At 37.0% G+C, this 16,872-nt stretch overlaps 1 protein-coding gene and 2 long non-coding RNA genes across 3 annotated transcripts in view; 1 reads left to right on the forward strand and 2 right to left on the reverse strand.

The window, feature by feature from the left end:
- Positions 1-1,833: 1,833 nt before the first annotated feature.
- On the forward strand, positions 1,834-7,220 carry prdm13 (PR domain containing 13). Its single transcript, XM_055210459.2, has 4 exons — positions 1,834-2,171; positions 3,713-3,844; positions 3,945-4,065; positions 5,150-7,220. The coding sequence occupies exons 1-4, from the start codon at positions 1,983-1,985 to the stop codon at positions 6,613-6,615; spliced, it is 1,908 nt and encodes a 635-aa protein (XP_055066434.2). The 5' UTR covers positions 1,834-1,982; the 3' UTR covers positions 6,616-7,220.
- On the reverse strand, positions 1,964-7,560 carry LOC141367275 (uncharacterized). The gene is made up of 3 exons (XR_012371580.1): positions 7,323-7,560; positions 6,311-6,481; positions 1,964-2,154 (listed from the first exon to the last, which is right to left on the reverse strand). It is a non-coding gene; the product is annotated as an uncharacterized lncRNA (long non-coding RNA).
- Positions 7,561-16,421: 8,861 nt separating this feature from the next.
- LOC141367276 (uncharacterized) overlaps positions 16,422-16,872 on the reverse strand; it is a 32,445-nt gene continuing 31,994 nt past the window's right edge. The window contains exon 3 of the long non-coding RNA XR_012371581.1: positions 16,422-16,552. This is a non-coding gene — a long non-coding RNA (uncharacterized lncRNA). The remainder of the gene's footprint in view (positions 16,553-16,872) is intronic.

The raw sequence follows: 16,872 nt of genomic DNA on the forward strand, positions 1-16,872 counted from the left end.
TAGTGTTACTTTATATTCATGCTTCAGTATTTGGCAACCTGTTAAATCAAATCCCACATTTAGCTCGAAGTGCTACGCTGAGACCATGTCTTCACCACCTGACCAGCACTTCACAATTCGACTCTTTTCCTTTGATGAGAAGCGCAAGAAAGTTTCTGGAACGCTCCGCTTGGGTCCACAATATTGTTAAGAAATAAAGCCGCTACCATGTAATTAATGTGCCATTTAAAAGGCACCGAACAATACGACTGTTCAAGCTATTTGATTTCATTTAATTTTCCATCCCATTTGCTCTGAACACTGGTTTTGCTCCCAAAATCGAGCTTTTTGACCGCTCTCACCGTGCACCAATGAGCGCTTTGGGATGACGATGATTCACCCCTGCTTTTCCCCGTTAATAGAACAGAATAGAAACGTCCCCGTTTCCGCCTTGGTGAACAATTTATTAGCTGGACAACTTTGACTTTAAGACACAAGACAAGAATGAGAATCGGCCCGGCTGGTGTGAGCGCTGTAGAGGCCGAACCCGCTGTTGCAAAGCGGATGGGAACCAGTCACAAATGGCAACATTAATAAATAACCCACCACACAGCCGGCCTTTCCATGCGCCTATTCAAAAATTGTTCGCGTGTCGTTCACGCTCTTTGACTCATTAAGCAGCCAAAAGAGAGGGCTCCCGAAAGGACCAGTGGGGTACCTTTTCCTGAAGAAAGAAATCCCACCTCTGCATCTCTAATTACAGCGGAGTGTCATCGCGGAGTAGCCAGGGCAGAGGTTAGCAGGACATGTTCATGGCTTAAATTTATCGCCCACAAATTCTTGTTTCTATCCCTAGCCCTCTGTTCAGTCATTGAGGACCACGATCAAAGGGGTCAAATGAAGTTTTAAAACCGCTGGAAACAATGCAACTTCAAATGATACCGAAGGACCCTAGGTGAAAGCAATGGGTTTATCGCATGTCAGAACAGCAATACAGGATTTTTGTTTTAATTAGTAAATCTTGGCTTTGGCCTACCCTGAGAAACGTGTTATTATTTTTGCATAAAATATCCATTTAAGTAGCGGGATAAAATATAATAAAGTTATGATATTATTAAAGTTTTAACTGAATGACGCGTGTATAGACTGAGCAAACTTGGGTGAGAAAATATTGACAAAAACATTTTTAGTCATGTACAAGAATTCACGTTATGTGGAGGAAGAAGAGAAAAAAAAAATTTTCATTGCAGTATGCTTCATCAATATGGCCTTGCTGATTCATGACCTGTTGTCAAAAAGTGTGAAATGATAAGGTGGTGCTTATTTTAAAAGCTGTTACTTTTTGCTGGTTCTCCCGTTGAGTACCTGCCCGGTCCCAGCACGGCACACGCCGGGAGTCAATAGAAGTTAACAAGTCTCCCAAACATTCCTGCTCCTTTTGTTAAAACAGCAACAGACAATACAGCCAGAGAGAGGATAAAGAGCTTTGAAGTATATAAAACCTAAAAGGATGCAGCCAAGTAGATTTAAAGTAGTCACTGATTTCCAAAAACCGGTTTGTATAGGAACAATAAAAGGGGAGAGAATTTATGGAGAAATTATACAGTGGATTTGTCACTTAAAATATCGGAACTGTCTGGCGGACAAAGCCACATGCTGAGGATTAATGGTTGCGCCAGACCTTTGATTCTGCACTCTCTTTTCTCTGCCCTTGACAAATTGGATTTTGGGGATGGGAAGGTCGCAGGGCCTATTGTCTTTTGACCGTTTGGAGCGGTTCATTATGTGTGAGTGTGAGGGAAAGTCTCCATGTGACCATTTCTACAGCTGCTAAAAGAGCGCAACTCTCTCATCGCGCGCTGCTCGCCCTTGCGCATTAATGTGCTGAGGGGCAGCTTACCGCAACATAAGAAAAGCCGTATCACACACGCCACGGCGTCACTTGGCGGGCGGATATTAGTCTGTCCTCATCTCAGACTCTCTGCTCATCTCAATCAGTGTGCATGCTTGGTCTTCCTGGTTCTGATAGCGCCGCGCACGCAGAGCCAGCCATGCAAGCGACTCGGACACCCACTATCAGTGTGTTTGCCGAATGCAGCATCCCAGCAGGGCTGCGAATAGGACCAGTCCCGGGCATCTTCAAACTGGGAAAGTATGTTTCGGACCGCAAGGATGCTGGAGTCAAAAAGAAGGCAAGTTTGATTTATTTATGAACTGTCCATGAAGAAAGTTTATTGTATAAAAGTTGCTTAATTATGAGTTCTTAAGTCAAACTTTATTTATAAAGCACAACCGTAGATTATGTTTTACAGTAGAATATATTAACTATTGATCAATATTACACAAATTTTATATAACACAAGTTATAAAAAGCAATATGTTTAATTTACATAATAAACAATAAGGTAATAATATACAATGTAGATATTACAGACAGAAAATATGTCCGCATTACATTTTTATTTTTTATTTCGTTATTTTTTAAATACCTTTATTAAATATTAAATTAATATTTGCAAATGTCCCTGTTCATTTATTTTTATTTTATTAATTGTTCGAATAACTATGCACAACTGTAAGCTATTTTTATCTACATTTTTTTTTATAACTTTTAAAAGGCATAGCTATTATAGCTACATTTTTATTGTTTACTTAGTATACTGGTTAAAATGATATCTAAGCCTGATGTTGACCTGTCACTCTTCATAAAGCATCCTCGTATTAATTAGTTTGATCTGTCAGGTTGGAAACAATTGAGTTATGTTAGCAGGACAACTTGTCATTCTGTGCCTTAACTTAAGCGCCTTAATAGGGTGACCTAAGTTTTTGGGCGAGATTTCTCTCCTCTTAAAATTTTAAAGGCTTACGGGCTGGTTATTCAGACGCACTATGAAAAAGAAAGACAGCTTATTACACAATAATCTAATAATTAATCCAATTAAATTGTTATTAAACTAATTATGTAAAATAAAATGTTTATATAAAAAAGGCAATATTATAAAAAGTGTCCATTTATTTTACATTAAATTCGTTTTTTTTAAATATCTATCTAAACTATTAAATAGCTTTAGTTTTTAAATTTAGAACATCCGTAAATCATGGGGATTTAATAGGATTCATATATAAATGGTATTTACTTTGATAAATAAGTTGTAAATAGACTGAAGCTCTTTACGCTGTCTGATTCTGTGATTGATGCGCGTAAATGCAACGCCCCGGGCTATGGGCGATCATCAGGTGCAATCTCTGTGTCAAATGTCACGCTTTAATCTTTAATTTGTTTAAACAGAATAGAAATGCTTTGACACTCTTCAAATTCGTTTCTCATATCAACTCAATTATAACGCCTGTTCCTTGAAAATTATCGTTATTGTCTAATAGACCGAATAAAACCACATTAACGGGCTATTGTTTGAAATATCTTAGGATGATATAATTAATGAGCATAAAGAAGGGAAAGTAAAATATATTTATATTGTCTTCTTTCCCTTCTTTTACACATTAATTATATCATCCCAAGATATTTCAAACAATAGTCCCGGATTAGCATTGTAATAATTTTTTAACTAAACATTTTGATGAGATAAAATATTATAAACAGCTTTAAAAAAATATTATTCGATATAACATTCGATATTATTTTAAAATCGTAACTTTATTGAATAATTTGACCATTTACTTTACACTAAGTTAAATAAGGTTAAAATGTTAATGTTAAATTCTGTATTTGTAGATTCGCCTGTTAAGAGGGGAGTTTGTGGACGAGTCTGGCTGTCCAGTTCCTGATTGGATCGGGTTAATACGAGCGGCCAGAAACAGTCAAGAACAAAACCTCGAGGCAGTCTCCGATTTACCTGGAGGACAGGTGAGCGCAGACAGCAAAATCGAATTAATTAAATCTTGTTTATATAACCATTGCGATATATTTATTTATTAAATTTTCCTCATATTATTTCTTTTTTTAGATTTTCTATCGAGTGCCGAGAGAAATTCATCCTGGGGAAGAATTGTGTGTTTGGTACTCCAGCGCACTAGCACAATGGTTTGACATTCCTACGACTGCAACTCCGACGCATGACGAAAAAGGTAAGACGTGCATCATAATTTCGTTCAGGTATGAAATGTGTAATATTTACAAATATTTTTCATAAAAATGAAAAATACCGCCTTTATTTACATTTAATAAAACTACGTAGAAATTGTATCCAAACATTTAAAATATTTTATTAAATGATAATTAAATAAATATATTTTCCCCATCAAATAATAAAAACAATTTATGTCAAACGAAATGTCCAAGCAGAGGAAATGTTAAATGTGGAGTTATAACCAATACTGCCACCAGCAGAATCAAGGCTAATCCTATTAAAATCTAATTTAATAGGCTTAGCTGAGAATGATTCAGATTATCCGCTTTTACTTAATAAATCGAAAAGTCTGTCGTCTGGTTTATAACACACATTGATTGGTTCCGATTATTGAGCAGCGTTTAAGAGTAGGCTATACCTAATGTATTCATTGATGACTGATCATAGAACCAAAACTCCCGGCCTGTGGCAATTTCGTTTATTCACTAATAAATTAAAACTGTTCTCCTAAACAATCATTGGGGCCGATGCAGCTCAGTGAGGGGAAGAGGTTAACAAATGTCATCTTGTCATTAATATTCATGTATTCAAAAGCAAATAAATTCAAAAAAGGTGCTCTACGGTAAATTAGCTGGCTGGGTAAGGTATTGTTGGCTACTGAATACAAACTTTTATGTGGGATGTATATTGCCCTGATTTGCGACGCTGAACTGTGAGAGCTGCTCTCTGGCCAATGCACGGTGCGGTCCTTGACATACGCTTCCTATTCTCCAGCGTCAACAGATGGGCCAGCTTCATTGTTTTACGCGACTTGCGATTTCAAGCAACAGCTGCCGTCAATTCCACGGGAAAGCACACAGTGAAAGTCTATTCAGTGTATTGGTTTGTAAACGCCAGATTGGGCCGGCGCTTGCTCTTTTGATGGTGACAATAAACAACAGGGTTGTGCGGATTACAAAATCATTACATCTATATAATTGACCCCAGACTGCCCCTCTGGTGTCATGCCAACGTGACGAAGACATTTGTAACATTTATAAGCATGAGCGGCATTTAATGGCTTTTTCTTTTGCATCTTTCAGGTGAGGAGCGCTACATTTGCTGGTATTGCTGGAGAATATTCAAATACCCTAACACCCTGAAAGCTCACGTGCATTTCCACTGTGCATTAAGCAATGGCAAAAGCTTTATGAGCAACGAGCAAGCGAGAGGCACAGACAACTTCAACAGGTCTCCAAAATCTGGGGATATCCCAAATACTTCGTCTTCTCCAAGGAATGGCCACAGCACCTTGATGTCAGATTCTGCAAAACGGACATTGTCAACCTCACCCTTCGCCAACAAAGCGGGACTACCGAAAAAAAGGTCAGAGGAGCAGGACAGAGCCCTTGACATGAGTGTGACCTCGGCCCGGAACCCAGGACACATCGTGGGTCTCGGTGGGACATCATCTGTACTTAACAGTATGGGCTTTCATCCCGGGGTTCGTTCTGCTTTTAAACCAATGGGACTTTCAAAGATCTCCTCGGCTGAAGTGGCAAGAGATGAGCCTCATGGGAAGTCAAACAGCATCGGTTTCAGTAAACTGTTAGGAAGCATCAAGTCAGTGCGTTCCCTAAATGAACCTTTACCCAATGTGCATCCCTCAAAGTGCACGCATCCTATTGAGACCTCACCGCCTGTGATTCCTTGCACAAACACTATCCGTGGGTTTCCTTTACTGCCACATTATGAGGAGACCTCTGCTTTCAAACATGTAGACAGTCGCATGCACTCTGCGCTTTCCCCTTCAAGATACTCGCAACTACCGAGCGCGTTTCATTTTGAGAGGTTCCCTTTGCCACAGTTTGATGGGGGAAAATCATACAATGGAGACTGCAACATACCCCTCATGCCATTCACTGTTTACAATGGAGAGCTCCTTTATAGTTCGCCATACTATCCTCTAAAATTTCACTTTGGCAACCTGCTTAAATATCCAGACACCGTTTCCTATTTTGGTGCACCTGCTCTTAATCCAGATCTCAATTCAATAACGAACATCGACAGAGAAATAGCAATGCACACGCAACAGTTGTCAGAAATTTCCGTAGAGAAAAACCGTTCAAGGTTGGAGTCCATGCCCGCATCTAACCCAAGCTCAGGCAAACCCAAAAAGGGACATTTGTGTCTTTACTGTGGCAAACTATACTCTCGAAAATACGGACTAAAAATTCACATGAGGACTCATACAGGTTACAAACCTCTCAAATGTAAAGTCTGTTTTAGGCCCTTTGGTGATCCCAGCAATCTCAACAAACACATCCGACTGCACGCGGAAGGAAACACTCCATACAGGTGCGAGTTCTGCGGGAAGGTGCTGGTGCGCAGGCGCGATTTGGAGAGACACGTCAAATCAAGGCATCCAGGTCAATCTATAAAAAAATCCGATGACAAGATGGAAGATGTCTTTGAAGATGGTGAACAAAAAAGCGACAATGACAGCGACGTCGACGTTTGTTTTACAGATGATCAGAGCGACCAGGAATCGAGTAAAAACAACGATTAATGGACTAATTAAATTGAAATAGATTTAGCTCTTATACGTAGATAAATTATGCATGTACATAATGATTGTGAAATTAGGTGAAATTGTTTATTTTATAATTTTATTAAAAGAAGAAACAAGAAAAGACGCAGAAAAGCAACACATGGTAAATTAAATTCCATTAAATTAAATATGAATTCTGATAAAGAGACACTTGTGAATTTATTCCCATAATGTAATCGTTTATTGGATTTCAGCACCCCCATTGTGGAGCTGCACTTTATAAAGACAGGTTATTGGCATTAAAATAAGGTATATACCAACTTTGCTTCATTTATTTATATGTTGTCTGACTATTCCTATAAAACACAACAAATAATAATTACCTGTCAAATTCGCACTTTTTAGCATTGAACTCATTTTGTAAAATTGTATTTGCAAAAAAGCGGGCACCTATCATCAATAAATATGGTGTTTCAAAAAATGTGTTTATTTAGATAAACAAAATTGTAAAAATGTAATTATCACATAAATAACTGTTAAGTGAGAGCTGTGGGTTGTTTTGTTTATTAATGAATAAATAATGTTTATGATTATATTCCTCAACAAACCCAAATTTCTTTCATTGTCCGTTTGAAATAAAATTTAAATAAAAAGAATTCAAGTTTTGATCATTGATGTGTTAATCCGACTAAGATTATACTAGCCAGTCTCACGAAATTACGTACCTATATCCATGTGGAGGAAGCTGCGGGGTGATATTTTCAGGGTAGCAGCATGCACGCGGCAGTAAATCGTCTCGCGAAGACAGTGGTGCTACCTGAGAAGATTTGGCAGACAGGTGAAGCCTGAAAACCTGGCATGTGACGCAAAACAACACATTTTGAATGAAATACTTCAATGTTAGAATGTCGTTTAAGGTGGTTACAAAATAATAATATGTAAGAAATACGCGGAATTAATAACTGATGACTATGCGCAACCTTTTTTCATGTTAAGATTTAAAACCTTTTTTCATGTTAAGATTTAATTAAAAATGTAAAAAAAACATTATAATATTTTAAATGAATTTGCATCTGAACAATGATTTTCTAACATTTATGAATATTTTTAACGACAGATACAAAAATAATAAAAATCCAAATCGGCATGATAACACTAATTAGGCTATGTGTATGATATTTAACACATTGTGTGTCATTTCGTGCAAATTTGTGTAAAAATAAATAAAAGTGACAGCACAAGTTGTTTAAAGTAACACAAAATGTGATGTTCCAATAATAACAAAGAAATGGGTATATTTTGGGACAACGCATTGTCCCAAAACACTGATTTTGTTGTTTTTAACACATCCGTTTTAAACCCGCTGAAATGAACTGAATTCACTGATAGTAGTATTTGTTTGCTTAGGCATTTCTCAGCCACCCGAGACAAAATAGACAGGATAAAAACAGACACGTAGTAACTTTCGTTATTATTTGTCACTGTCAATATATTTTTAACATTTACACATTTGGCTGACACGTTTTAGCCAATGCAACATGTAAATAAATAATAATATATATGTATATATATGCATGTATGTATGTGTATATATATATATATATATATATATATATATATATATATATATATATATATATATATATATATATACAGAAATACCTACTGTTAGGATATGAGGATTTGGAGGATGATTTAAAAAAAAACAGCCGCCTCTATCCACACAGTATTATTTTTTTATTATTCCATTCTCTGGGTCTCTGCATTGGTTTGTCCTTGATATGGTGCATTCATCGTGTTCTCTGTGAAAACGCCTTGGCTCTCTTCACACTGTGGACAAACAAATGTGACTTTCTTTTTCAGTTCTAGGTTGTTACCAGTCGTTGCCTCTGTGTTTTCAAGGTACTGGCAACACTAAACAGAATGTTATGGCAGCAGTCTATGACCAATAATTTTTTGTGTCCTTTATGCTTTTATCCGGGTATTGTGGATCAAATTAAAGGGTATTGTTCACCTTTGTGTAATTAGTATTATGTAAATGAATACTTTTGTGCAGGATTACACTGGATAAAGGTTTTGTGAAAGTTTTTATAAGTATTGTCGTGGCCTAGTTGTTAGAGAGTCGAGCTTGTAATCCGAAAGTCACCAGTTTAAGACTCACGGCTGGTAGGTTGCAACTGTGGTGCCCTTGAGCAAGGCACCTTAACCCCAACTGCTCCCCGGCACTGTACCTGCCTGCACCACTGGGATGTGCTATGCAGAGGCCACATTTCGAGAATGGGTTGCATTACTTGACAAACGTCTCACTTTCACAATTTGTTCACTTGCTCATTTTAGTGTTAAAATTGAAAACTTTTGGAGCTGGTTGAATGATGACCTGCTCAACTCCTCCCCATTAACCCCCAACTCACCCACCCGCACCAGTGTTCAAATCAATTAGTGCCGTTTTTTACATGCACCAGAAAGATTGATTGAAAAAGAGACTTGGCTTTTCACACATTCTGGACAGAGCTATGGCAAACCTTTAACACATCAAATACAAACTTAAACTCCATCAAGCAAAGTGTGTAACTTGCACTATAAAGCAACATACATCTGTTAAATGGCATGCAAAGTATGTGAGAATTGAAGAATTTTATATTAATGACCTACGCAAACATGCTGGAGTTATGTGGCTCTCTAATGAAAACATCTGCTCTTATTATAATCTGAACCGATACCATAAATTTATAACAACTGTACCAAGCTGTAAACATAAAAAAATAAAGCACCAGGTTGCCTTCAATTATTCTTTTTACCATCTGATGCCAGTTTTGAAAGTACACACTCTAAAAAATACTGAGTTATTTTATTGAAACAACCCAGCATAGGTTAAATTACAACCCAATGGGCTGGGTTCATCCCTTTTTGACATTAAGAAATAAAAACATCAACAATATGCTTACCCACTGTGTGCCCTGTGCACTTTAATCCATTATAGAGGCTTTCAATTATGTCAGTGGGATTTATTATTTAAAGATTTGCTGTATGTCTGTGTTGTATATGAGCCACAAAATGCTAGGCATACACATCACAAAATACCATGTGACAATCTATCACTTGTTTGAAAGACATTACGTTCGCTCACAGAGCCTGCAAGACATAACAAAGCAGATATCCTGAAGCAAATTCACAGCATTCCCATGACTTTACCCATATATGTGGAGAACACAGGATTGGTTTCTAATCAAAGGTGCCTGCACTTTAAAATGTTCTGCACTTTAGTTTGAAAGCATGATGATTAGCTGCGATTCTGGTTAACAACATCTCATCTGTAACCACTTCTGATTCATCTTTGAAACATTCTTCAATCCCCATTCAACTTGCTCTCATTCCACATGCTTGCTTCATCAGAATACCAAAGTGCGGTGTAAAAAAGAAATAATTCTTGGGCAAATCGAGAGCAGCAAATAAACACTTTTGACAGCTATAAAAGAGTTACTTGCGCTATAGTATATCCTTGAAACAGTGATGTGCCATGCGTGCTTAAAGACAAGTAAGCGACAGAGGAGAGGAGAAATGAAAACAGGTTCAATGGTTTAGTGCATTTTGCATGCGTGCATTTGTTTCCACAAGCATCACAGACTGAATAGCTTTGGGTCAATGACAAAACAAGCACCTAAAACGTATTTTTACATAATCTTTTAAAAATGCATGTACAGTATTTTTTAACAATATGTTTAAAAAGTTTGTTTATTGAACATTTCAGTACATTTAATGATATTTTACAATATTTTTGATATTGCCATTCAAATAAATGTCAGATGGTATAACCAATTTGCCAGATACGTTTTAATGCGTTCCATTTGTCATGCTGGTTGTTTGTTTATTTGATAGTGGCACTTAAAATTATAATTCTGAGAATAGTTTGAAAGTGTAAAACAACTTTACTTTAAAACTTGAGAATAAATTTAAGAACTAATATATATATATATATATACATATATATATACATGTATATATATAATATAAAAGCATTAATAATTAAATAATTTTATTAAGCTAATAATTAAGATATAATAAAATTATTTAATTATTAATGCTTTTTAATTTCTTAGGGGCATTCATAGCAGTTGCACCCTTTGACTTTCTGGTTGCACCACCTGACCTCTGCAACGAATTTACATTTAAAGCAACACTATGTAGTTTTTTACCTTTAAATAATGTCTCTAAAATTATTTCAGTGTTAGAACAACTTTTAACTGGACGAATTGTACTGTTGCTGCAACCTGAGCAACCTCCTAGCTGCTACAAGCACACTCTGAAAGTGGCGGTGGAGGGTAGAGCACACAGCCCCACCCCTCCCCCTGCCTGCAGAAGAGTGTCTGATACCAGGCACTGTTGTGCTTTTCAACCACATGGGGGAGCTGTAAGTCATTTTTACATGGAAACTACATAGTGTTGCTTTAATAGACTTTTACTTGGATGCTGGTATAATCTTTTGCCTGTGATATTAAATTCATAAATATACTTTTTAATATAATTAAAATGCTTGATAAAATAGCTTTTTTAAGTTTAATATTGATTGTACCACTTGACACAGTAAGTCTACTAGCCTACTTATATTAAAGTAGGGGAGAGTGTCACACTTTTTACACTGTAAGTACCATACATCACAATGGTATATATCTCATACCAAATGAAAGAAGGAAGTTTTGGGCACATATGTTATATTCGTTACATTTTCATATCTTATCTCATTACGGAGTTGTAGACTGTTGAATAGAGAATGTTCACTTGTGCCAATTTGCCCCATCGGCGGGTAAGTTATCACACTATTATCTAAAACGAAGAACACAAATACTTACTTGTGATTATTGATTTACATTTTTACATATTAACTCTAGCTTTTCATACTGCACTAAACCCTGGGTAATCTCCGTTCTAAACCCTGCTTAGAATCAGGGTAAGCCTTGCTTTAGTGGGGTTAAAACTAAGACTCTTCAGAGATATGAAGCATGTTATACTACTATAAGATTAACATGAGATAGAAACATGTGTTATGGGAAAAGTTTAACTGTTAATTTGTATGGACAGTGCCCCACCTGCCATTTTACAAGTTTCAGATATCAAATAAAAAATCAGTTTTTATTATAAAAAATACTGAAAATGTATTTAAGCTAAGTAGGTTTTATAGAATAAAGTGACACGTCATAAATGTATAATGTTATTTTTACAGTACACAATGCCCCGGACACAAAAATACGCATGTCATGTCACTGACCCCTTTATTAAATTAATGCCCATAACGTGGGCAAGAAAAGCTCTCCGAGTTAAAGTGTGAACCGTACAATGTCGCGCCTATTTTAGAAGATGTAATAAGTTTTGATTGAATTTCACTGCTACTAAGAAAACAGAAGTACCCAACAGACCTGATTTGAAAACTAAAGCTTGCGCTCAAGAGACAACCTTGAGTCTAGATAAAAACAGAGAAAACAGTTTGCCTTTTCTGAGCCTGACTGAATGTTTAAAAGCAATTGATAAAACGCAGTGAGAGACAGTTAGAAGCTTAAGAGCACAGAGCCTTGGTTAGGTTTCTAAAGCTTTTGTTTGATCGCACGTCTTTGTCCGCAAGAGAGTCTGTGTGCTGGTGAAACATCTATAGGGTTCCAGGCACATGCCACGCTTTCTGTTTGTGATGTGCAGGGATGCTGGAGACAGATCTAGTTTGGGGTAAGACATCCACTCGTTTCTAAGGCAACCAGGATGTCAGTGCCTATCAGGATTAGAATATGCTCCCATAAGGAAATAATGGCCATTCTATGCCAATGGGGGAAAGCGTTGGGTGTGGAGCTGTTTTGCTGGCTAAACTCGATGGTATGCTCGAATAAAATGAGAGCAGATAATCTTTACCTCAAACATACAATTTTTAACTCACTTCCTTTTGCTTCTATACAGTGCTTTAAGTACACACAGGTTGTGGCTAAAACCAAGGCATATACCCAGTAGGTATCGATTCAGATGTTCCAGATCGATTCAATTTCGACTCACAAGCTATCAAATCGATTCGAATTCGATTCTCGATTCAATTCCGATTCTTGGCCCGATTTTTATACTCGATTTTCGATTCAACTCAATGAGTATAGATTATATAGAATATTATATTATATTAGAATATATTAGAATAAAGACTGAATGAATGAATGAATGACAGGCTCGCCTCTCGCTCCTTGGTAACATCGCGCAAGGAAAAAAAGAGGGTGACATCTAGTGGAGAAGACTAGTAATTAGATTAACGTTAATCTTACATTCAATGTTTGCGGAAATAAATATGAAAAAAATAGATTTGTGGGCTTTGAGAATCAATTTTGAATCGACCATGTAAAAAACACGATTCACGAAAAATCTTTTTTTTTTGCCCAGCCCTAATACCCAGTCAGTCAATGAAATAACAGACAGCATCTCTGTATTAAGGTTACCTCCTGTACCAGACTGATCTCCCGGAAAGTTGTGTTATAGTCACGCACATTTTTTATTTATTTATTCGTGTCCATGGCACGGAATTCACCTTATTTTTGTGCCTTGAGCACAAATGTCTTTTTCATGTCAGTCGCATACATTTCTATAAATAGTTTTTCATGTCCGTTGCATGACTTTCTTTTTCGTTTCATTTTATGTATTGTTTTCTCATTGTTTTCTCTTATTTCCTTACCATTGTCTCTTGGGGTTGGGATTAGAATTACTTTCTGTTACATTTTTAGACATCCTAACCCAAACTCCAACTCTAACCCCAACTCCAGGTGAGAATAGTTTTAAAAGCAAAAAAAAAAACATGTAGAAACCAATACATAAAAGTTCATCCTAACCCAAAACCCAAATCTAACCCCAAGCGACAGTGATTTAAAAAATGAGAAAACAATACATAAAATGACAAGAAAAAGAAAGTTGCGCCACGGACATGAAAAACTATTTATAGAAATTTGTGCTGGTGACACGAAAAAGACATTTGTGCTCAAGCCACAAAAAAAGCTGAATTTCGTGCCATGAACACAAATAAATTAATTAATCACATTTTTTTGTGACTATAACATGACTTTCCGTGAGATCATGTTGCCTGTACTATTTCCATCAAACCATGAACAAAGGATTGTGGGATATGAAAAGCATCTTAGCCTTGATGTCCTAATGCTATCTCATAGCAATTCATATAATGTGGCTAATTCGTACGACAGCATTCGTACATTTTTGTATGATTTGCCTTTGCCCCATCCCATTGGGGTTATGGGGAGGTTTCGTTATTGTTTATTTTTAATGATAATCAGATGTTATTTATACAAAACAGACAACTCGTTAAATACGTACAAATTCTGATGAGTTCTTTGTATTCTTGCTAAAAAGGCAACATTTGTCAGGTTTCAGACACAGTCACATTTATAATCCTTCTTATGTTCGTTCTTTATTCTACATTTCTTCTGTCTAATTGTAATCTTGCCTGCAAGGTTCCCTTGTCTTAATTTAGCCATTAGAGTTGTATCTTCTGTAGCTTATTAAAATCACAGCACACAGACACAAAGACATTCATCAAACAGACACACATACAAGCTCAGTCAGTACTGCATAAAACCACCAACATCACCTGGATGCCTTGTCACCTGCAAGGACAAGTGTCTCCTGCAAAGCATTTCCACATCCTATTATGAATATTACACGCAATCTCATCCCCTTTGACCCTTTAATAACTTTAAGCCTTTATCCATAATGATTTAAGTTAATGTAATTTTTCGAGGATAAAGTACTTTCTCATATCATTGCATAACGTGTGGAGACAGTAATGCACCATTCGCTCATTGTTCCTAGGAAAAATCAAGTTATGTCTTGCATTTCCTTATACATCTGTGATTTCTCTCAGACGTTTGAAACCGTTCTCATATAAACACTGGTAAAGGAATTCAAAATAGTTATACTTTTGAAAGAAATGCTCTATGTGTTCTGCGATGTGACTATTGTAGATGCACACATTGCGATGTCGATGCTAAAATTGTATATTGTGCAGCCCTATTCAAAATTAAACTGGTGTAAGCGCATACTTTTGCTAGAACTACCAGTGTAGTGTCCTTTCACAATAATGCCTGTAAAAGGCAATGAAACGAATAAAACTAAAAATTCTCTCCCACTCATTTTTCTTTATCTTATGCTTATGTCTAAACCATTCCAACGTTCTTTGCCAATAAAGACCGCAAGTGCACTGAACAAAAAAAGATACAAAAGTACCATAAACTGTACAGCAACAACCTGAAGATACATCCGTCAGAAGAGCAGAACAATTTTTTTCTCTCTCCTGGCATCCCTCTTGATCTGAGGTTATTGTTTATGGTGTGCGTACATGAGAGTGGATGTGACAGCTCTCAGGGTTTGAAGTTGATAGTCTGTATTCCTCGAGCAGGTAAACCAGAGGAGGAGCACAGGTAGAACACACACACACAGCTGGTCGCCACATCCAAGTGAAGGACATGGACATGAAGGATTTAACATGGAAACACACACACATACACACACAATGAATCTGCTCTTCTGGTTGTCTTGTACTACTCTATTAACCACGGCTTATTGTGTTTAGTGGTAGTGGTCAGTAACCCACAGTTCTTGTCCTTGAAGGTCACTGACCTTCTTTCACCCATTCACACCAATAGAGATCCATCAGATCCAGTTTTCTTCTCTAATACAATGCCAATTATCAAGGTCCTGTTTGAGATGTCTCCATCACAGCGCCGCATTAAGTTCCTCTGTTATGTCACTGGGCCGTGAGAAGGGAGCAATGCACATTAAAATTTGTGGTACACTGTAAAAAGTGAAAAGCTGGATCAACTTTAAAAAAAATCTACTTAAAAGGAAAACACCACAGTTTTTCAATATTTTGCTGTGTTCTTGCCTCAGCTTGGACGAGTTGGTACATATCTATCTTTGTTCAGTGCGTGCACTTAATCCTTGTATAGCGCGTTGTGAATGTGTTAGCATTTAGCCTAGCCCCATTCATTCTTTAGGATCCAAACAGGGATGAATTTAGAAGCCACCAAACACTTACATGTTTTCCCTATTTAAAGACTGTTACATGAGTAGTTACACGAGTAAGTATGGTGGCACAAAATAAAACAAGATTTTTTAAGCGGAGAAAATTGAGAACTACATTATATGGCGGAAGAGGACTTAGTTTGCAGCACTTTGACCTCGGGTGCAGTAATATTGACGGAAGTTTGAACGAAAGGGGGAGTGGTCAGGAGTGATGATGTTACTGCGCATCCAGGTCAAAGTGCTGCAAACTAAGTGCTCTTCCGCCATACAATATAGTTCTCATTTTTTTCCACGTAAAACGTTTTATTTTGTGCCACCATACTTACTAATGTAACTACTCATGTAACAGTCTTTAAATAGGGAAAACATGGAAGTGTTTGGTGGCTTCTAAAGAACATAGGAAGAACATAGTAAAATATTGAAAAAACTGTGGTGTTGTCCTTTAAAATGTCACTTTAGGTAAAAAATTAAATTTGATTTTTTTTTGTTAGATGTTACCACTTGAAGTATTTTTTAAGTTGATCCAATTTTTCACTTTTTACAGTGTAAACCTAAACTCACTGTAATAATTGTGACGATGCCATTGTGCATTCTAGTCTGGTGATGATGGCCTTCAATAGTTGTCCTAGCAAGAAACAAGCAAATGGCTCAATGAAATCACGATAGCAAACGCGCACGTAGAACGGCACAGCTCAAGTCTTGCCATCTCAGCAATAACCTAAAAAATCTGATACTTTACCTTACATACATCTCTAATCTAAAATGATTCAAATACAGGAGCACACCATTCACAGATCAACCGAGTTTAGATCCAGTTGCTCTATCACAACCTTATCTGTGGTGATCATGATGAGACTGCGGTACCTGCAGCTGTGTTCTGTTGGTATCCTCTTCATCATTCTCTGGCCTGCACAAATAAAAACATGCTAATCACAGCTCCGTCTCACAGACCCGGCTCTCACATTCAGCTGCAAATGAGGTCAGGCTTTGGCCCTTTCCCCTATACCCCTGTTTGATGTAGGCCACAATGAGAGGGTCTTCTGGGCCACAATCATGAAACCTTAGCAGGTATTGTGTGGCCGAAGCATACTGCATATAGATAATTACTGTGATGAAGAAAAGGTGCTATGAGGGGTGCATAGTGAACTGTAGCTCAGCTGTTTTGGGTTCGATCCTAAGAACACCTACTAATTAAATGCACAGAATGAATATCCTGTTAGTCAATTT

This window comes from Misgurnus anguillicaudatus, chromosome 10 (assembly GCF_027580225.2).
Source record: "Misgurnus anguillicaudatus chromosome 10, ASM2758022v2, whole genome shotgun sequence".
Classification (NCBI taxonomy): domain Eukaryota; kingdom Metazoa; phylum Chordata; class Actinopteri; order Cypriniformes; family Cobitidae; genus Misgurnus; species Misgurnus anguillicaudatus.

Coding starts and splice junctions, on each gene's coding strand:
- prdm13 (XM_055210459.2), top strand. CDS start 1,983: ATGCTTGGTCTTCCTGGTTCTGATAGCGCCGCGCACGCAGAGCCAGCC. Junction 2,172..3,712: donor ATGCTGGAGTCAAAAAGAAG/GCAAGTTTGATT, acceptor CTGTATTTGTAG/ATTCGCCTGTTAAGAGGGGA. Junction 3,845..3,944: donor CCGATTTACCTGGAGGACAG/GTGAGCGCAGAC, acceptor TTCTTTTTTTAG/ATTTTCTATCGAGTGCCGAG.